The 22403-nt window shown below is 42.4% G+C and overlaps 1 protein-coding gene and 1 pseudogene across 2 annotated transcripts; both read left to right on the forward strand.

The window, feature by feature from the left end:
* Positions 1 to 1718: 1718 nt before the first annotated feature.
* LOC9267146 (GDSL esterase/lipase LIP-4) lies at positions 1719 to 7349 on the forward strand. 2 transcript variants are annotated; one of them, XM_015779627.3, is made up of 4 exons: positions 1719 to 2168; positions 5622 to 5974; positions 6464 to 6734; positions 6839 to 7349. In XM_015779627.3, the coding sequence occupies exons 1-4, from the start codon at positions 1871 to 1873 to the stop codon at positions 7168 to 7170; spliced, it is 1254 nt and encodes a 417-aa protein (XP_015635113.1). In that variant the 5' UTR covers positions 1719 to 1870; the 3' UTR covers positions 7171 to 7349. The 2 variants fall into 2 exon arrangements, with proteins under 2 accessions (XP_015635113.1, XP_015635121.1); XM_015779635.3 differs by having other exon boundaries at positions 6861 to 7349.
* Positions 7350 to 11700: 4351 nt separating this feature from the next.
* Positions 11701 to 14245, forward strand: LOC136355225 (uncharacterized; annotated as a pseudogene).
* Positions 14246 to 22403: the final 8158 nt, after the last annotated feature.

Here is a 22403-nt window from a genome sequence, read left to right on the forward strand (position 1 = left end):
CTTGTCCACCACGCGTCAGCTTAACAACGTGCATGTTTGCCCTTCTTCGTGTAACACCTTGCCTGTAATGGTTAGGATGAAGCCTGGTGTAAATCTGACCAGGGCTAACGTGCCATCTCTAAGAGATAACACCCTAGCTCCGGCTTGAGACGAGTGCCTAGAGGCTTTCGTCTTGACGGGATGGGGCAAGGCGTGCGTCAGACCGCCAGCCGCCACCTAACCCGTGATCTGACCGGTCTGTGACTGGTCACAGACCGGATAAAGGAACGCGCTGTACTGCGTTGCATGCAGCGTGACACGCTTGACCAGACTGCAATAAATGCTGTTAGGTGAGCACAGCTGTGCTCACTTATCCCATATATGTGGCGCAGACTTCCTTAAGGGGTCGGGGTGCCTCGGCCCTCGGGGCCGGGGCAAGCGCAACCCGACCCCCCCTCGGGGGAAATCAGGAGGAGGGCGGACACCTCACCCTCGGGCCCGACGTCCCCGAAGGTGCCAGGCCACGTGGGCGATTGCGTCTGCCTCAAGCCTCTGGTCATGATACTCCCGGTCCCATATCACCGACAAAGTCATTCTAGCATTTTCCACATCCATATGGATGTTAGTGAATCTAGACACATATATATCTAGATTCACTAACATCCATATGTATGTAAAAAAATCTAGAATGACTTACATTATGAAATAGAGGAAGTAGATAAAATCACAATCTAAGTAGCCAATGTCAACGATCAGTCCAACCAAATTGAAGTAGCAAATGATATTTCTATCCATATTTTTCTGCACATGCATCGGGCCATTTAAAGCACCATCACAGAACAAATTCAGTGTCCAAATGTCATCCTCCATCCTATCATATCAAGAAAATCACCGATGACTAAAAGCACAATTTAGCCAAAAATTAATCTGCTGCAATATTGTCTTATCCAACTAAGATTATCACAGGTTCAGCAACCAAAGGGGAAACTTCAAACCCATCATCCATATAGACAATTAAGGTTCGTTTAGCAAGCCAAATCTGCAATAAATAAGTGGGGGAAAAGCAATCCTACCTACTACAAAGTTCAGAACAAGGCTAATCTCCTTCCTCCATGGGTCTCCTTGATCCTTCGTTGTGTATCGATCAAGTTATGTACTATGTTGTTGTCTAGGGCAGAGAAGTAGCAGGAGATGGCCTAGGTTGGCGCCAATTCTTCACGCCTAGTGATGATGCAGAGGGGATTCCCGCTTTAAGTATGGATGTCCTCGTCGTGGAATCATGAGCGTAATCTTGGAAACGGCGACATGAGCGGAAAACGGCGAACAAAACGGCGCACAAGAGGAGAGCAACGGAATATGGGTGGCATGCAACAATATGCCCCAAGAAAGAGTGGGGTTTTGTGATAAAAATTAGTTAACATGATGTGGTTTTGTGATAGATGTGCCCCAAAATCTGGGGTTTTGTGATATTTACTCTTTTTAAATTCTTGCAAAGTATAGGCAATATGCTAAGTATGAATAGCGAGAAACTTGCTAAAACTGTAAGTTGTATTTATCGCAAAACCGCGACGAAATTCACGTGAAAATTGCTGCAGCTTGCCCCACCGCCTTGGTGTTGGGATCATTTGATCGCGAGATGATGAGGATCCCAGTTCGTGCGCGAGCGCGTGTTGTTGTGCGGGGCCCGCCCACTCCCCGTCTTCGCTATATATGCTAGCTCCTCGGCTCCTGCCTTCTCCAGGTCCAGGCTGCTCGATCTTTGCTTAGCTATCATCTCGGTTAATTTGTCTCATCCAGCTAGTCGAGATCGTGCGTAAGCAAAGCAGCTATTACCAGCTAGTGTCCAGCCACCACTTGCACGCGTACGTGATCGATCGAGCTAGGCAACAATATGGCAGCTAGTAGCGGCGTCGTCGTTGCGGTGGTGGCAGTAGTAGCAGTGATGATGGCGGTGGCGGTGGCTGCCGGAGAAATCAGCGACGACGGCGGAGACCAGCCGTCGCCGTCGCCGTCGCCGTCGGCGTCGTGCGCGCGGCGGCCGGTGGTGTTCGCGTTCGGCGACTCGAACACGGACACGGGCGGCATCGCGGCCGGGATGGGGTACTACTTCCCGCTCCCCGAGGGGCGCGCCTTCTTCCGCCGCGCCACGGGCCGCCTCTGCGACGGCCGCCTCGTCATCGACCACCTATGTGAGTCACATGCACCTTACACCTTCCACCTTCCACCTTCCACCCATACTCCTCTCCAAAATCTGTGACGATGGTGTGTGCGCGTGCACACCAAAATCGATCGCCTACCGTTTCAGGATTTTGCTCGATCGACACAGACCGGACGACCGATCGAACACGCCGTTACTCTCTTTTTTTTTTTTTTTTTGCTACTGTGCTTCTACATTGTCTATCTAAAACGGAACAGCACAGTAACGTAACTTAGCCCAAACAGTTCAGGTCTTTTCCCCTGAAAATAAGAGAAACAAGAAAAAAGAAAAAGTCTCAGGACTTCCAGGAACTATGTGTGGTTGGCGTAACGTTAAGGTGCCTTGTTTCAAAGTCTGAACGATGCATGACAAAACGATGCGTCATTCGTCCTAAAATATTTTAGTATTGTGTCCTTAATACATAATTCAATATTTTTTTAGTATAGCGAATTTGAACAAACCCAATATAAGAAATCTAGACATGTTCTGATCCACATTTTTAATAGAGGCAGTGTTTTTTTCCAACCAACTAGTAGCTGGCCGTTCCTTCGCTGAATTATCTCATAATTAATTAATACTAGAACATTCTTTTTTGGTCATACTAAATATCTAGTACTAATTTTTAAGCACACAAAATATATTTTAATTTCTAAAACATGGACCATGCATCACAGTTATTTCTCAAAAAGCCTATTTGAGAAAAATAAGTATGCGTGTGCCTTGAAAATTACACTATCATATAATGTTATTCTGATATTTTTTTCTAAACATTAAATATTTTGTTTTATTTACTATATTAGGGAGTTTGTTCTCATACATCTCACTATCTCAGCACGCTTTGTATTAATTAGCGCTAATTGAGATGCACTTGATAGTACAGTGACAAGAAGTGTGTGGTTCCAACCCCAAGATCCCGTGTTCAATCTCAATACGCTCACAATTTCTTGTTAAAAAAATTCTTGGAGGGACGTCTCTCCCTCCAAATCTCTTTTTTTTAGTTAGTGCTAATTAATTTGCAGTAGTTTTTTTTTTCTGAAAATGTACTTTGCATCGCAAAATTTGTTGTTTAAAATATTTACATGATACTACATTTCTATTTATTCTACGGAATTAAAGTTACAAACACTGGTGGTGAATTAAAATTAAATCCTTCATTCAAAAAAATATATATCCGCAATTTTGTTAAAAATGTATATCTGGAATGTACTAGTGTATTAATTTGCATGCACACTCTTGCTTGTGCCAAATCAAATAACTTTAATTAGTGGGTGTATTTGCCAGCACACTTTTCACAAATAATTTTGCTTTTGGCAAACAACTGCCCTTTTCTCCTTTGGAAAATGCATATCATGTTTTCCTCTTCCACGTTCGTGGCAATCGCTCTTCTCAATCAGCACTGAAAATGAAATGGCGAGTAGTTTGCCGTAGCAACTAGAGCCTGCTAGTAGCAGTGTTAGTGGCTGATTGTGATGCTCTGATTAATCCATCGTGCACGCTCTGATCAACTCAAGAGAATGACGCAAAGGGTGCGCATGCATCGACATGGCAAGGTCCCACCAAAATCCGGCCCAGACTTGCAGAGATAAAACAGATCTTGCTGCTTGGTGACTGTCTGTCTCTAGTACTTGTCAGTTAATTGTTGGGATTTGCTTATTGGGTTCTATTCCCTCCATTAATTCCAAACGAAAGGGTTTCGAACAAATTAGGATTCTTTAGAGAAATTTTAGAGGAATTTAGTCTTATAAAACATTTTGTTATGTGGTCATTTGAAATCAAAAGAATAACTATAAAAAAATCATATGAATTTCCTTTGGATTAGCTGAAAACCATGCAATTTTTGAAAAATTCTAACCTGAGCTTCAACCACTTAGATATTGTTTTAATCAATCTATCTCTTCTGATTTTTGTGTTTTTTCTACGCTCTATTTAAAACGACCATTTCTATTATTTTTTGGAAACTATTTTGATCCGTCGATGGCATGTTCCCTCGCTTGCTTCAAAACCATCCAAACAGTTATAAAAAAAATTAAAAACACTCATACTCCCTCCGTCCCACAATATAAGAGATTTTGAGTTTTTGCTTGCAACGTTTGATCACTCGTCTTATTTAAATTTTTTTGCAAATATAAAAAACGAAAAGTTGTGATTAAAGTACTGTAGATAATAAAGTAAGTCATAAATAAAATAAATAATAATTTCAAAAAATTTTGAATAAGACGAGTGGTCAAACGTTGCAAGCAAAAACTCAAAATCCCTTATATTATGGGACGGAGGGAGTACAACATATCTATACAACTTCACAAAATCTTAGGTTCACACTTAACTCACATGTTGAGATATAAAAAAGATAAATTTAGCATATGAATAGTAGTGTCCTGTTCACATCTAAATTTGTCTTTTTGTTCTCGATGTGTAGAGCAAATTTGAACTTGATTTTGGTGTACCAGTAGATATCATTCTACTCTACATTGTCAACTTTTTTTTAGAATTTTTTAAACTATTTATATCAAATTTGGAAAAAAAAGTACACGAGAAAATATCCCCTCAAGATATTAGAATCCATTCTTTTTTTTTAACAGGGTAACTGATGCTAACCGTGCATACATTACATGGTCACCGCTTATGACGGCAGTCTATTTCCTGCAAGGCTGCAACTACGCCTGCCGGTGTTGCATTGTTAACTAGGCTAGATCAATTCAAGTTGCTGTATTGCTTGATTGCTGCCATCAAAATTGTCTGTTGAGTTTGTGTACTGTGGAGTTCCCAGCCAGCTGATCTGGTGCCCTGTTTTCTGCTTGAGGTGATGCATGCAACTGTTCCTACTCCCATGTTGGTTGCAAGGGACCCAACAAGCAAGATAAATTTCACTACATTTTTGGTCGATATTCTATTGTACACGGTTTTCTCATTATATAAAAGATGTGCACGCATATTATCTTCTTTCTAAAATATTCTTTTAAAAATCTGCTATTTATAATATGTTTATATTCCTAGTATCCGAGTATTAATAGGTACTAAATTTTTCACTAGAAAATACGGTGGTGGCTCTTGGATCGGAACCTCTCACAAACCGGAAAACCACTCTATACCAGGGATTGAAATTTCGGAAATTTTGCCCCCCACCAGCACATATCTCATCCGAAATTTTCGGTTTTTTGCCTTTCTTGTGAATTTGGTCAAATTTTATTCAAATTCATTCAAAATTAATCAAATTTTTAAATAATTTCGGTCAAAAAAAACCCAAATTTTTGATGATTTTGGAAATTTTGGTCACCACCGGCAAAAACCTTATTTGGAAATTGAAAACCCTGCTGTATACTAAGTATATGCATGTTTGAAGTAGTTTTGAGCATATATTGGAACACGCGTTATGTTTTTTTTTTAAGCTTGTGTATAATTAATTATACTTGGTTTGCAATGTGTATGCACCAAACGTTACGTGCAGGTGAGAGCCTGAACATGAGCTACCTGAGCCCGTACCTGGAGCCCCTGGGCACCGACTTCACCAATGGCGCCAACTTCGCCATCTCCGGCGCCGCCACGGCGCCCCGCAACGCCGCATTCTCCCTGCACATCCAGGTGCAGCAGTTCATCCACTTCAAGCAGCGCTCCCTCGAGCTCGCTAGCCGCGGCGAGGCCGTCCCCGTCGACGCCGACGGCTTCCGCAACGCGCTCTACCTCATCGACATCGGCCAGAACGACCTCTCCGCCGCCTTCTCCGCCGGCGGCCTCCCCTACGACGACGTCGTCCGCCAGAGGTTTCCGGCCATCCTCTCCGAGATCAAGGATGCCATCCAGGTACATAGTACATACATGTGAACCTTAGGCCCTGTTTACATTCTAGCCTTAAAATTTTTCACCATATCACATCGAACGTTTGAATACCTGTATAAAGTATTAAATATAGGCTAAAAAAATAACTAATTACATATATTGTGACTAATTTGCCAGATGAATCTTTTAAACATAATTGCTTTATGATTTGACAATATGGTGTTTTAGTAAATATTTGCTAATGATGTATTAATTAGGCTTAATAAATTCGTCTTGCGGTTTACTGACAGATTCTGTAATTAGTTTTTTTATTAGTGCTCGAATACCTATGCGACACCGTATATAATATCCGATGTGACACATCAAAACTTTACGGTGTACTTTACAGTGTAACTTTACAGTGTACACCCCTGGATCTAAACACTCCCTTAATCGTTGTAATTTACAGTGTTCATGTTTGATTTGTGTCAGTGTGTCAGTGCTAATTAATTCTGAAATCGTACGTGTGTGCAGAGTTTGTATTACAATGGAGCCAAGAACCTGTGGATCCATGGAACGGGGCCTCTCGGCTGCCTGCCCCAGAAGCTCGCCGTGCCGAGGGCCGACGACGGCGACCTCGACCCCAGCGGCTGCCTGAAAACGCTCAACGCCGGGGCCTACGAGTTCAACAGCCAGCTCTCCTCCATCTGCGACCAGCTCAGCTCGCAGCTCAGGGGCGCAACGATCGTCTTCACCGACATCCTCGCCATCAAGTACGACCTCATCGCCAACCACTCCAGCTACGGTGAGAGAGCTAGCTAGCCCAATCGAGATCTCGAATCGATCGATCGTGTCCTGCAGATGATGACTAATTAATACGCCATTGATGATCTCCTGATGGCGAAGAAGATGCAAACGTTTTTTTTTGTAGGGTTCGAGGAGCCGCTAATGGCGTGCTGCGGCCATGGCGGGCCGCCGTACAACTACGACTTCAACGTGAGCTGCCTCGGGGCGGGGTACCGGGTGTGCGAGGACGGCAGCAAGTTCGTGAGCTGGGACGGCGTGCACTACACCGACGCCGCCAACGCCGTCGTCGCCGGCAAGATCCTCTCCGCCGACTACTCGAGGCCCAAGCTGCCCTTCAGCTACTTCTGCAGTGCATAGCTAGGCTGCACCAGAAGCTGCATATACGCATGTGGCTCCTGATCATCCATTGGAGGATCATCCATGAACCAGACTAGCTAGAGTTGTTTTGGCTTCCTAAGTTTGCTCTTTTGTTAGAACTAGAAAGGTTGCCCGCGCACATGTGCGGGACACCTTATTTAATGTTGCTTGAATTTTAATTATGAATACTTATGTGTGGATGAGTATTTCTTAAAATATTTTTTTAATCTATTCTGAACATGTTTTTTATCAATAATTTATTTGAGATTGTTGTGAACGTCGCTTTTAATTTTCTTCTAATTACCTTTCAACATATAAATTCTAAATCAAATTTATTTAAACCATGTGGTTTTTAATTTATGAGAAACTATTGTTTCACAACAATAGTGTTGCTTCATATGGAACTATTATGTGTACCATGTGTGTGTTTTTTTTAGAAATTAGCATATCTTACATTTGGAGTTTATAAACCTTAATCAACAAATTTTCTTGTATGTTATAGATGTCTTTATTCTATCTGTTTAATGGCAGACATCTATTTACTTCTTCTCCCTCCTCTTTTTTTCTCATATGATCTCTTATATTATGTGGAGAAAATGAATTTAGTTTGAAATAAGAGCAGAAATAATTAGTATGTTTAGAGAATTTATAAATATTGAAGCACCATAGACTAAAGTACATTTTTGTTAAGTACGTTCTTGTTATGAAGTGTATTTTTAATGCATGAATTCTCATATATAACTTTAGTATTGTTTATGTTCCCTAATTAACCAAACTTAGTATATACAAAATACCCACACACCATACGTATTTAATAGAAATCAAAGGAGAGAAAACACGACGTGTACTCAATCCATTATTTTACTTAATATTTAGGGTGTAGTCTACAAAACGTACAACTTATACATGATTTGGTAAATTGAATTGACATTTTAGATTATCCCCGTATAGTCCGGATAGATTAGAATCCACATGATAAGTATATTTATATGATCATATAATCCATATTGTTATTTTTTATCATGATTTGTCATAATTCTCGATTGCCATGCAAGGCCCCGGATGTGACTTGCTACTTGTTGATATTGTAAATCTAATTCAGTCGCGCATATTTGTGAACTGATATGGGCCAAATAGAGTGCACCCTACATAGTAAGCATATTTATGTGATGATATTACCCATATCACTAAATTGTTTTTTCACGTTTTGTTATAATTCTCAAATGCCATGTAAAGCGCAAAGATATGACATATTTCTTGTTATATTGTAAATCTAATTTAATGGTACATATTATTATAACCGATAAAGAATATATAGTGATATATACTCCATACTGTCATCTTTTTTTATAATTTTCACGTCCGTTTGGATTACAGACCAAGAATAAAAATATGACCTAAAATATAATTTTATTTTACAGATTAAAGTATAGTTAATATTAAGTTAATGGTAAATAATATAATTTAGTAAACTTTATTTTCAAACATATTAGAGCTAATTCTAGTTATTTATGATTATAATGTGATATATGACACTATAACATATGTTTTCGTGTTTTTTTTGGCTGTGAGATATAACGCAATCGGTCAAATCGATATGAACTGATTTAATTCTAAAGAATATAATTGTGGTCGAATAAAAAAATTGTATATATAATTTAAAAATTACAATAGTTTATTTATTATTTATATACTACATTTATCTCAAATAATGTATGGAAAAAAGGAGTTAAGGAGAGGGAAGAGGGGCTCCACGTACATTATCTGCAATTAGTGAGTGTGGCTGGTTAGTTACCTATGGTGGAACTTACCCACCTAGGTTTAAGATCTAGACTTGACATGGGTCTCATATTTATGGCTAATTATTCTTGTAGTAGACAACGTTCCTATCAATAGCGAGGCGTTTATGATGACTTCACTAATTTGAAGATATATCATTGGCTCAGTCTCTCGAATATGTTTTCTATGGATAAGTGTACGCGTGTGTATATAAACTCATGTGTTTGTAATATGTTTCTCCTAAAAAAGCGGCATGCATTACCCTTCCAAAATGATTATCCAAAAAATCAATTAACAAATTTCTGGTGGCAAAGCACGCAGCATCAAGACGTCTTGACTAAGTGCTCAAAATTAAACTGACAGCACCCAAATACCCGATGTTAATTAGTGAATATATTGTCCAAGAGGCAAGAGCTTTGATATATCGCTTTGTTGTAGAAGCTAGTAGCGACAGATCAGAATACGAACAACATCACCAAGGAGTACGTAGTATAAAATTGTAGGTAAAAAAGCGAAATTATATGCTTAAAAAAATAGAGGAGTGGAAGGCTATGTTAAGAGATCAAACAATAAAAAGATGGAAGTTGCTGCTTGCATCACTCGCCTGTTTGATACGATTAGGATTGTTTCAACCTTGGTTGTTGCTGCTTGTTCCAGAAAAAATGTAGATGGATGTCGTTGATATTGGTTGAAAAAGTAAGCTAGAGGCGCATTGCTTTCTTTTCCTATGGCTTTGCATCTGAAAATTTATTTGTTGATTTTTTTTGGGAGAGAAACAACTGATTCTCTGCATTTGTTTACTCCTAATTAATTATTTTGGTGGGACCAAAGCATGAAACCGTCATATATTACGGAGGAGAGATGAGAATTTGATATAGTGAGATTTAGCATCCGTGAAAATTTCATCAGGCCCTGGTAATCAAACAGAAACATGAAAATTCAGAAACTAACTATTGAGGGCAATATTCATGAATCCGAACCTAACTCTGTAAATAGTTTAGAGCAGTTAGTGATATTCACTTTTTTGATGCAAAGGTGATATTCACTTAAAAAGTTTTCGATGGTATAATTTTTTGGATGATGGAAGCACACACCCAGGCTCCTGCATTAAACCTACAACGTCGGTTTTCTTTCCAAGAATTAATACTGCGGTGATTTTTTTGGGAGAGAAATAACTGATTCTCTGCGTTTGTTTGCTCTTAAGTCTTAACTAATTATTTTGGTGGGACCAAATCATGCAACCATCGTATATTAGGGTGGAGAGATGAGAATTTAATCTAATGGTCAAAACTGATGGGTCCACCGAGTTAAGTAAAAATCAATGGTTAGATGTTTATCTAATTTATTAGAGCGCCACTTAGCAGCTTGGGAGCGTTTTTAGGGGTGCCAGGTGTCGACTTAGGAGCGTTTTCAGGATGTTTCATGGACTTTTAATATATAATAGATAGATAGATAGATAGAAGATAGATAGATAGATGAACTAAATTTGATTTGTCATATCGTGGTATCGATAATTAATTTGACGAAACGACAAAGGCGAAGAAAGAGTACTATGGTCGATCTATTCTCCGAGATAATTTATATTGTTGAAATTCTGGTGGTTTTCCTTCTGATTATAACTGAATGAAAGTTGTTTGATGTTTGTTCAGTGAATCCACCAGCATTAACAATTCAACATCTTGTACCCACTCCTTGAGTCTAATAGACTTGGAAGACTCCGTCCCCAACAAGGCTTGTTGTGATATAGTCATTAGATCACACCGGTGGAGAAACTATCTTTCGTCAGTCGGCCAAAATCCATAATAGTCTGAGTTCCACTGAAAACCAGGACTAAAAAGAATTTTTAGTCCCAATTAATAAGAGCAAAGGGACTATTTGATCTTTAGTCCCGGTTCATATGCTGTCAGACCTTGTCAGCCCCCCGGGATCTTTACTACCGGTTGGTAACACAAACCGAAACTAAAGATCCTAACTTTAGTTCCGGTTGGTGTTACCAACCGGGCCTAAAGATCCCGGGGATTTTTAGCTCCGGTTAGTAACCAACCGGGACTAAATATCAACCCCTTTATATATATCTTCTTCCTCCTCCAGCCCGAGCCAAGCTTCAAAATTCTTCAAACAAGAGGGAAGGTCATGTCAAAATTTCTTGTGAATTTATTTTGGTGATTATATACAATCGGAGGTGTCTAAAAGGTTAGCAACTTTATCCTCCAATGTTTTTTTTGTTGTTATATTACATTTGGACCTATGTTTCGTACACATTATTGTATCTAAAACTTTGTTGGAAGTTGATGAGAGAGAAAATCAGTGTAGGTAAGAAGAATACATAGAAATTTTGTTTATTTACAATTTTATAAAAGGTTTTATATAATAGTTGAGAAGGAAAATATATTGAAAATTAATCTAAAATAATAGAAAACAAGCTAAATTGAAAATTAAAAGGAGTACAATACATTAAATATTTGTTTAAAACTTCAAAAATAATTAAAAAATAATTATTCTATGAATATTGATATGTCATTATTATATCACTGTTTAGTGGGTTTCATTTTCGTTGAATATTTTTATGATTTTTTTTTTGCATTTCATGTAAATGGATCCGCAATGGATGTACGCTGACCAGCGGTCGAAAGAGTTTATTGATGGCGTGGATTATTTTTTTGAGAGTGGCCGATGCTAACAAACATAAGGGTTTTATTTGTTGTCCATGCAATAAGTGCAAGAACTAGAAGGAGTATTCAACATCAAGGACTATTCATTTCCACTTGTACTCGGGGTTCATACCAAGCTATAATTGTTAGACATCGCACTGAGAGCAAGGGGTTCAAATGGAAGAAGATGAAATGGAAGACGAGAACATTCCGGACTGGGCTCAGTACGCTGGATTTGAAGGAAATAGAACGGGCGAGGTGGACGGGGATGTTGACGATAACGACGCTGCAGATGATCTTGGTCAGATGTTGCAGGACGTCAAGAAGGACTGTGAAAGTGAAAAGTAAGACCATACATTGGAGCGTATGTTAGAGGACCACAGAACGCCGTTGTACCCAGGTTGCGAACAGGGGCACAAAAAGTTGGGTACCACTCTGTAATTCTTGCAATGGAAGGCCAAAAATAGTGTTAGTGACAAGACATTTGGCGATTTATTGAAACTCGTCAAGAACATTCTTCTGGAGGGAAACAAATTGCCCGAGACAACGTACGAGGCTAAGAAGATAGTCTGCCCTCTAGGACTAGAATTTCAGAAGATCCACGCATGTCCGAACGATTGTATCCTATATCGTGGTGAGGAGTACGAGAACCTAGAAGCATGCCCTGTTTGTAAAGCACTACGATACAAGATTAGACGAGATGATCCAGGTGAAGTTGACAGGCAGCCAACGAAGAAGATAATTCCTGCTAAGGTGATGTGGTATTTCCCTATATTACCATGGCTAAGGCGTTTGTTCAGGAACAAGGGACATGCTAGAATGATGCGTTGGTACGCAGAAGAACGTCAACAAGACGGGATGCTGAGACACCCCGCCGATGGTTCGTAGTGGTGAAACATCGACAGAACGAAACATAAGGTTCGGTTTAAGTACGGACGGCATGAATCCTTTTGGAGAGATGAGCAGCGGCCATTGCACTTGGCCTATTACTATGTGTATCTACAACCTCCCCCCTTGGCTATGCATGAAAAGGAAGTACATAATGATGCCGATTATTATTCAAGGCCCCAAGCAACCTGGTAATGACATTGATGTGTACCTAAGACCACTGGTCGAAGATCTGAAATTGTTGTGGAAGAAAGAAGGTGTCCCCGTGTGGGATGAGGACAAACAGGAGGAGTTTAACCTATGAGCGCTGCTGTTCGTAACCATCAACGATTAGCTTGCACTTAACAATCTATCCATGTAGTCAAACAAGGTGTACAAGGCTTGCACTCACTGTATGGATGAAAGTGAAAGTACGCATCTAAAGCATTGTAGGAAGGTTGTGTACATGGGCTATCGTCAATTCCTTGTTGCAAACCACCCTGTATGGAAGAAAGGAAAGCACTTCAAACATAAGGCAGACCACCGTACGAAGCCTAAACATCGCAGCGGGAAAGCAGTGTTTGCTATGGTGAAATATCTTAAAGTAGTGTTTGGAAAGGGGGCATGGCAGCTAACCTATAGAGAGCGAAGATGATCACACGGCGATGTGGAAGAACTCTATTTTTTGGGAGTTACCCTATTGGGAATTCTTGGACGTCCGCTACGCAATTGACGTGATGCACATCACTAAGAACCTTTGCGTAAACCTGCTTGGCTTCCTAGGTGTATTTGGGAAGTCGAAAGATACACTGAAAGCACGTAATGATCTGAAGCATATGGAACAACGCGACGACCTTCACCTGGAACCAAAGAAGAAAGGAAGCCATTACTTGAGTCCAGCCAGCTACACTCTTAGCAAGGCAGAGAGGGAAAGTATGTTTGAATGCTTGGAGAGCATCAAAGTACCGTCTGGATACCCCTCGAATATAAAGCGAATAATAAGCACGAAGGAGAAGAAGTTCACAAACCTAAAGTCTCATGACTGTCACGTGTTTATGACATAGCTGCTACCAGTTATAATTCGGGGTATCCTTCCTGACAATGTTCGGGCAACAATAACAAAGCTATGTGCTTTCATGAACGCAATTTCACATAAGATCATTGATCTGGATAGATTAGAAGCCCTTCAAAATGATGTGATGCAATGTCTTGTCAGCTTTGAGTTGATATTTCCACCTTCATTTTTCAATATAATGACGCATCTGCTTTGTCACCTTGTCAAAGAGATCTGTATTCTTGGACCTGTGTACCTACACAACATGTTTCTTTTCGAGAGGTACATGGGCGTTCTAAAGAAGTATGTTCATAACCATGCTCGTCCAGAGGCAAGCATCGCCAAGGGGTATGGAACACAGGAGGTCATTGAATTCTGCATAGAATTTATTAAAGACCTTTGCCCAATCGGGGTGCCCGAATCACGCCATGATGGGAGACTACGGGGAAAGGGGACTCTCGGAAGGAAAGCAATAATGACGGTAAACAACAATTTATTCCGTAAAGCACATTTCACGGTTCTGCAACAATCTTCATTGGTGGCTCCTTACATCGAGGAGCACTTGGCTCTAGTTCGCGCCAGAAACATCAGTAAGTTCGATGCATGGATTACACGCCATCACATTGATACTTTCCCCGTGTGGCTGCGATAACATCTCATGGGTAACGAGACGATTAACCAATAACTGGCCTTCCTGGCGAGGGGACTATCTGGCTCGATCAAGACATTCCAAGAATATGAGATCAATGGGTACATATTCTACACGAGAGCCCAAGACATAAAGAGCACGAACCAAAATAGTGATGTTCGTATCAATGCCATGAGACACGATGGTACAATTGGCATGTATTACGGTGCCATTGAGGACATATGGGAACTTAACTATGGACCTCTATAGGTCCCTCTGTTCTAGTGCCAATGGGTTAGGCTAACTAGTGGAGGCGTAACGATTGATGTCAGTGGGATGACAACGGTTGACCTTAACAAGGTTGGATACTCGGACGAACCTTTTGTCCTTGCCAATGATGTAACACAAGTTTTTTACGTGAAGGACATGTCTAGCAAAGGAAAGAAGGGGAAAGGGCCCGATGAGCCGAAGCGCCACGTGGTTCTCCTAGGCAAAAGAAAAATCGTCGGAGTCGAGGATAAGACTGTCGAGGATTATGATCAGTTTGAGGGGCAACCTCCTTTCGCGATGACGGTTGACCCTAGCATCCTCCTATCAAACGAAGACATTCCTTACTCACGCAGCGATCACAAGGAAGGAACAGTAGTGAGGAGAAAGTACGTGCGGTTAACCGTCACCGCCGATGTATTGCCCTAATTGTTGTGTAGACGATGTAAATTGTTTTGGATGTATTGAATATTCATATAATTCAATTGTTGTATGGCTTATGTTAATTATGTATGATTATTAGAATTTTTAACAATTGCAAATCATGCATCTGTTAGTTATATATGATTATTATAATTTAAAACAATTTTAAATCATGCATGTGGTAATTACATATGTTTATTACAATTTAAAACAATTTTAAATCATGCATATGCTAGTTATATATGATTATTAGAGTTTTTAACAATTTTAAATCATGCATATGTTAGTTAAATATGATTATTAGAATTTAAAACAATTTTAAATAATGCATGTGGTAATTACATTTGTTTATTAGAATTTAAAACAGTTTTAAATCTAGCATGAGGTAACTACATATGTTTATTACAATCTAAAAATATTTTAAAACATGCATATGTTAGTTATATATGATTTTTTTTGACTGGAAATACTGCCAGGACTTTGCCTCGCAGTGTAATTTTATAAATAAAAAAAGTTATTTACAAATTACAAGAGAACAAAAGGGAAACAAAAGATCAAAGGATTACACTGTTTGTAACCAATCAAAAACAATCTGTTTTAGTGGATTCTTCATTCTGCACAAATGCAGAAGAACATCGGCTTTGAATAAAGTCCTCCAGGAACTGAACGAGCGAAGCTCATTCGAAAGATTTTCCCATTCCTTTGCTTCCAAATGTGCCAAGCAGCAATGAAGAAAATTTCCAAGAAACCTCTCTGATTGAACTGAATGCGAGCCAAAACCGCCATCTGGAAAAATTCTAGGTCAGGATTCCATGCAATTCTCAAATGCTGCCAGTAATGTTGAATGAACGGGCAGAAGAAAAAGAGATGCTCTCTTGTCTCTCTGATATTATTCAAGCATAATTAACAAGTGAGGTCATCGTTTTCCTTTGCACAATCTCGTCTATCCAACATATCTCTTGTGTTAAGTCTGTCCCTAAATAAAAGCCAAGCAAAAACTTTTATTTTCATTACACATTTTGTTTTCCAGATCCAGACAAAAGGCCTTGGCACATGCACATTTGAGTATGTGAGCTTATAAAACCTCTTAGCTATGTATTTATCAGAGTTCCAGATGAAAGACCATTCATCACCATTACCGTTCTGCAAAGAGAGAGAGGACCATTCCTCCTCTAGAACATTGAATTCTCCATAAGCTTGGGGTGCTCAATGGCAGTAAGAAACAATCCTCAAGAGGAGTAGAACCCATTTGCTTAACAGAGATAGTTTTATCTAAAGCAACCATATATAAAGATGGAAAAGCATTGCTTCTTATCTTATCATTCCAAATGTCATCCCAGAAAAGAGCTGAAGATCCAGTCCTGATATGGCAGTTTGAGATTCCCCTAAAGACATCAGATAGAGCCACTATATCCCTCCACCAAAAAGATCCTTTATTCCAAACTAAATGTGGCACTTTGGAGTTATAATAAGAGTTCCATATCAGTTGAACCCATGGCAGATCATGCCCTTTGTAAAATTTGACTAGATGCTTAAGCAGAAGTGCTATATTCTGAACTCTTAGATTGATGACTCCTAGTCCACCTTTATCCTTTGGTCTGCACACTAGATCCCAAGAAGCAAGAGATCTTCTAGTTGAAGTTGGGTTGTTTCCCCTCCAAAGGCATTTTTCCTTGCAGTGTCAATAGCTTTAACCACTGAAACAGGCAGCTGCAAAGAACACATGTAGTATGTTGGGATTGAGGAAAGCACAGAGTTTATCAATGTGAGTCTCCCACCTTGTGGCAGAAATTGTGAGCTTGCTGTTAATCTCCTCTCTACCCTGTCTACCAAGGGTGCAAAGTCCACTACCCTTGGCCTAGTTGTCCCCATGGGCAAACCCAAATAAGTAAAAGGATTGTGCCTATGGTGCAAAAAGCACTGCATTCTCATGAGATAAATTGATTGGGTAGAGATAGGACTTATGGTAATTCACTTTGAGGCCAGTAGAATGTGCAAAAGAATTCAACAATGCCTTGAAACAGAACACCTCTCTCTGTGATGCTTTGAGAAGAATTAAAATGTCATCAGCATACTGTATTACTGGGAAACCCCTCTCATCAAGTTCATTAATTGGCTTGGTCAACAGACCTAAGAAGCAAGCTTTGTTAACTATTCTCTGCAGCAACTCAGCACCAAGAACAAAAAGCAATGGCAAATTTTGCTATAGGACATCTTGACTTCGTGGTTTTAGCTGTGGGACACCGCGCGAAGTGACTTTTAGGGGAAGACACTCTCAAAAGTTGGATATTTGCTGGTGGACACCGCACCCATTAAAATAATAATTTCCAGGTGGGGAGGAAAGAGAAATCGCGTGAAATGTCAAAAATGCCCTTGGGCCCACATGTCAACTCTCCTATCTCTCCTCTCTCTCCCCTCTTCCCGGCTAAGATGGCAACATGCTGAGGTGCGAGCTCGCCATGGACACCGGGCTCTTGGCCACCTCCGTGCCAGAGTCGGTGGCGTCGCCGACGTCGCCGACCTGCGGCTGCGCCATGTCACTCTCATTCTCCTCCAACAACCGCATCATCATCTCCATCGTGAATGTGCCCTGTCACTCTCATTCTCCTCCAAAGATTTGCAGGCTTGCAGGCTTGCAGCTCAAAATTTTCTCATATGAAGATGTTGGAAATTCGTGCATTCCATTAACACATACAGAGTCAACAACCATAAAAATCACTCATTGTCTCATTTATTCAATCACAACATAGCAGAGTTCATCAAATCAAAGTAGGAAAATTTTTCGCACACCCAAAAGCAAACAATGGCGCGTGGCCACGAACTCGGAGATCACGCGCCGGTGACGTTAACGAAGGCGACCATCCTGTTGAGCAACTCCTTGGCCTTGCCACAGGTGGAAGACTTGGCCCTCCCCGGCTGTCTCCAGCACCTCCACCGACGCGTCGCCCTTCGCCGCGGTGTTGATGTGAAAACACGAGGCCTGGGAGATTTGCTTAACTCCAGTGCATGTCCAAAACTCGCCTTCAGATATGCTAGCGTGCCAGTTGATTTGATCCTGCAATCAATAAGAAACAAAGACAGAGAAATTGCGGTTAAATCCATAAACGATAGCCGATTGGCTAGGTGCCGATGACGTATCATTTATCTTTGAGCCGATGTCATATATGCATCAATCGGCAGTCATTAATAAGTAAGAAGAAACTAAATCTACTCGATCGGCTGTAGATATTAATGATATATAATCCCTATATTGACATATACTTAAATCAAGTGATAGGGATAGATCGGTCGTCATGCCGAGACAGTATAAATCACTTAGATCGAAATATATATTAATAACGAGACTGTATATGTTCATAGCATAGCCGATCAGATAGATCTAGCATGTATCGGCTAATACTCCGATACCACTCTATGTTAAAATATTAAAACAAGTAGAATATACCAAACAAAGAGCCTAATATACCTAAATGCGACAAGATCTTAATATAAAGGGCAGATTTAACATGTCAATCAGGCATATGAGGAAAAAATAGTTAAATCAGGTAAGATCGGTTGAAACCCCGATACTATCCTAAATCAGTTAAATCTGTTCCCTAGACGATTTCCATCTCGAATTCCATCTCGGTTTCTTCTTCATCTCCGATCCTTGGATTACCAAATTTGGTCGTTAACACATGCCCCCCAAGTCCGGCATATTGGATAATGTTTCGGATTTGCCATACGTCGACTCCGAGAGAAATCAACTCTTGCCGTTTCCTGACCGTTATTCTAGCACTTTAAATACCAACCGTTGTCCCCGAAAAATCTCACACCGTTTTCCTCCGTTTTTACCGCTGAAGCAAGCTCCGTCTTGTCTCTCTTCGGCGATCCCCTCGGTGCACGAAGCGATCCCCAAGCGATCCCTTCTCCGGCCAGATCTCCGCCTACGGCGATGTCGTCATCTGCCAGTCCATCTGCCGCACCATCAGCCGAGTACGCTGAGGTAAGTTCTCATCAGCTAGATCTCCTTTTCTCACATCAGATTGGATTTCCTACTCCTCATCTTGTTTTTCCCCTTCCTAGTTCTTCTGGATTTGTAGCATCTCTCCAACTTAGTTGCAATTCCAAGCCTATCGCATGAAAATTACTACTTCCTCGGCCCAGTTGGTAACCCTGATCCTACCGAGTTCATCATCGGCGAAACCAATAGGATTCCTTTCAGATTGGCCAACCCAGATCTAGGTCACTGGAAAAACTCCACCCGAGAAAAGCTGGATTACATGGTTCAAGCGCATTTCGGCTAGCAAGAGAGTTCACTGGGACGAGATCGGAATCGGCCAAGCACTCGACCTTACCATAGCTAACTCAGCCAAAGACGAACCTTTAATGGCCTCCGCCTCCTATTTCTGGTCCAACACCATCAATGCCTTCCTGTTTAACCAAGTGCCGATGACCCCGACTCTAATAGACATCACCATGATCACCGGTTTGGATGTCACCTCATCGGCTAATCCCATGAGTCCGAACACGAAGAATCAATATGACTTCAGGACCAAGAGCATAGGTGTCACGCCCAGAAATTCACGAACCAGAATTTCTAAGCTGAATGTGCATTAAAGCGAGCTAAGCCTGCGGGCGATTCCATTCCACATGCATCCTTGACGGCGGCGACGAAACCAACTTCTTCGAGACATCTCCAACTGAGAAGAACTTCAACTCTGGTGTGGGGGAAAAGAGAGCAAGACTGAGTACTACCCACTGTACTCAACAAGTCATACTGGAAGAGGAGGTATGATGCAGGATAAGTCCAAGGAAGGCTAAAGGTCCTTTTGCATAAAGCTAGCATTTAAAAGCAGTAGTTGAAAGCAGTAAAACAGTTGCAGTAATTAATCAATATTAACCAATCACTGTCCAACGCTACACCATGTTGCAACAGGCCCAACCAACCACCTAAACTACACCAGTTCATTAGCTAACTAGGGTGTGACTAATCACGGTGAATTTGGTCGACCGCCCATAACCGCGGGAACAGCTATTCGAATAGTTTTACTCTTATCAGAGGTGTACAACTATACCCACAAGACACAGCCCCACGACACGTTTCCGTGCGCCGACATGCCACCACGACATACCGGAAAGAGGCCGTGACAGGACCCTTTGCATAACCCCTTTAACCGATCGCACCACACCTCAGGGTTCGCCCCGTCCCCAGCAGGCAACGGGCATTCCCCCTCTCGTGCCGCGGTGAATCTGGAAGCCGATCAAACAGACACCCCGGCCAACCCAACTCCATCACGCCCACCCTCGCATGAGTACGTCGGCTAGAGGAAAGCTACACTACAAGCCCAGCCGTTGCCCACGTTGGCTTGTGGTAAGTACGATAAGTTCTTTTAGGGCATCCCGCGAACCGGTCCTTAATCACCATGGGCACGACTAGCAAAACCATGCACCCACAGCCCACCATGTAGTGTATTTTAATTAACTAACACCATTGCGGTGGCACTAATCCAAAGCTATGCCAATAATCAAAGTCTATGCATTAATGTGATCTCCCTTTGTGTACTAGTTGAACTAAGCATGGCTAAGCAATTCCTAATCCAACATCTAATCATTTTGATACCCAAGTTATCAATGGCATAAGGTAAACAATATATGGCTGAGTAGTAGGACCCATCCCACATGATATTATAAAATAATGCAACATTTAATAGAAATGCGGGACATTTGTAAATTGGGTACAATATGATCAATTGTAATGCATGACTTGCCTTGCCCTCGTACTAATGAGGTCTCAGCAACGTCTTCGAGGAACCGCGGATCGACGAAACGGCCGAAATCTACACGACAAACAAAGCACACAAGCAAAACATGCTATAAGTCTACTGAAACAGGAAACAAAACCATTTTTAATGGATTCTATACATTTTTATGAATTTACTGAGACTTGAATGGACTTAAATGGAGCTCGGATGAATTAGATATGAATTTTAGAAGATTATCTGTGTTTTTACTAATAAAAGAAAAGGCCTTAATAGATTTATTGCGCAATAAATAACCCCGGATGACATCAGCAGGGGGGCGGCGCCGACATGCGGGCCCCACTCGGCAGCGGCTCAAGGGGGAGGAGGTGGCACCTGCTAGTGGGTGGGCCCCACCGGGCAGTGGCTCAAGGGGAGGGGGAAACACCCGGTCGGCTCGGCTCGGCTTCAAACCGGCCGGCCGGTTAGGCGATGCGGCGGTGGCAAGCGGTCACCGACGGCGGCGACCGGCGAGAAGACGGCGGCGGCCGGCGACGCGGGCGGCCGGCGGTGCGGCTTGGCGCTAGGAGGGAGAGGAAGGGGAAAAACAGGAGAGGGGGTGCCTCACCGGGGTTCGGCCGGCGTGGGAGGAGGCGACGACGAACGGCGACGGCGAGCGACGAACGGCGGGGAGCGCGGGGTGGACGAGGCGGCCCTCGATCTCGCAAGGCCAACTGCGGCAACGGAGCGGCGCGGCGACGGCACTAGCGACGGCTAGCGGCGGTTGGAGGCGGTGGTAAGCAGCGGCGTGTGGCTTGGCGTGGGGAGAGCGATGCGGCGGCGGAGGGGGGCAACCGAGCAGCGGCCGGGATAGCTCACACGACGGCGATGCTAGCAGCGGCGAATGCACAGCGTGGCGGCGGCCCTAGCAGCGACGGCGTGCGGCCGGAGCTCCGCGGTGAGCGGCGGACGGCGGGGTGAGCGGCGCGGGCACAGTGGAGAGCACGGGAGAGGGCGGCGAGTGGGGGAAAAGAGAGAGGAGTCTCGGGGGAGGCTTTTTATGGGTGAGGAAGGGGCGGACGAGGCCGGGAGGCGGCCGGATTTCTCGCCGACGTGGGGGATGGAGAGAGAGTGGGGGGATTCAAATTGAATCCCGCCCTTGCGGGCGCGCGCGCGTGGGCGGGAGAAGGCGGGGCGTGGGGGCGGCGACGTGGGGGGCGTGTTGGCGTGGAGTGGGGGCGCGGGACGAGCGGGGAAAGCGGCGGCGGCGCGGCGGTTTCGGCGGTGGTTGCCACCGTCGGCTAGAGGTGGTGAAGGGGCCGACAGGTGGGCCCCACCTGTCGGTGACCCGGAGAGAGGAGGGAGGGAATGGGCCGGCCCAGCAAGGAGGAAGGGCGCGGGAGGAAGTGGGCCGATGGCCCAATAAGAGGACAAAGGGAGGAAAAAGGAAGAAAAAGAAGAGAAAAGGAAAAAGGGGATTTTCCAGGGATTTAAATATTGCACATGCTCATTTTTAATTGGTTAAAATTTATTTCCAAGGCTCTGAAAATTCCACTAAAAATCCTATTAGTATATTTTGACATGTAGAACCCAAGAAAAATTCCACATGTCGATTCCAATTATTATTTGCATTTTTTTGATTTAGGGTTTCTCTCTTGCCTTTAACAAATAATTTCTTGCAACAATTTATTAATTGAATTTTGGCTAGGGAGAAGAACTTCAGGGCGTGACAATAGGCGGTTGGTCTAGTTATGTAGCAGCATATATGGGCTAAGGTTCTGTAACCCCTCGAGAGCATGTAGCCTTTCTGCTAATGTGGCTGGAGAAATTCCTCTTCTGTGAATCAAGCTGCGGCCCTATGTCGCGACCGGGAAAATTGCCTTTTCCCGAACGCTAGTGTATTAATCCCCGTCCCAGGAAA

This window comes from Oryza sativa, chromosome 1, assembly GCF_034140825.1.
Source record: "Oryza sativa Japonica Group chromosome 1, ASM3414082v1".
Classification (NCBI taxonomy): domain Eukaryota; kingdom Viridiplantae; phylum Streptophyta; class Magnoliopsida; order Poales; family Poaceae; genus Oryza; species Oryza sativa.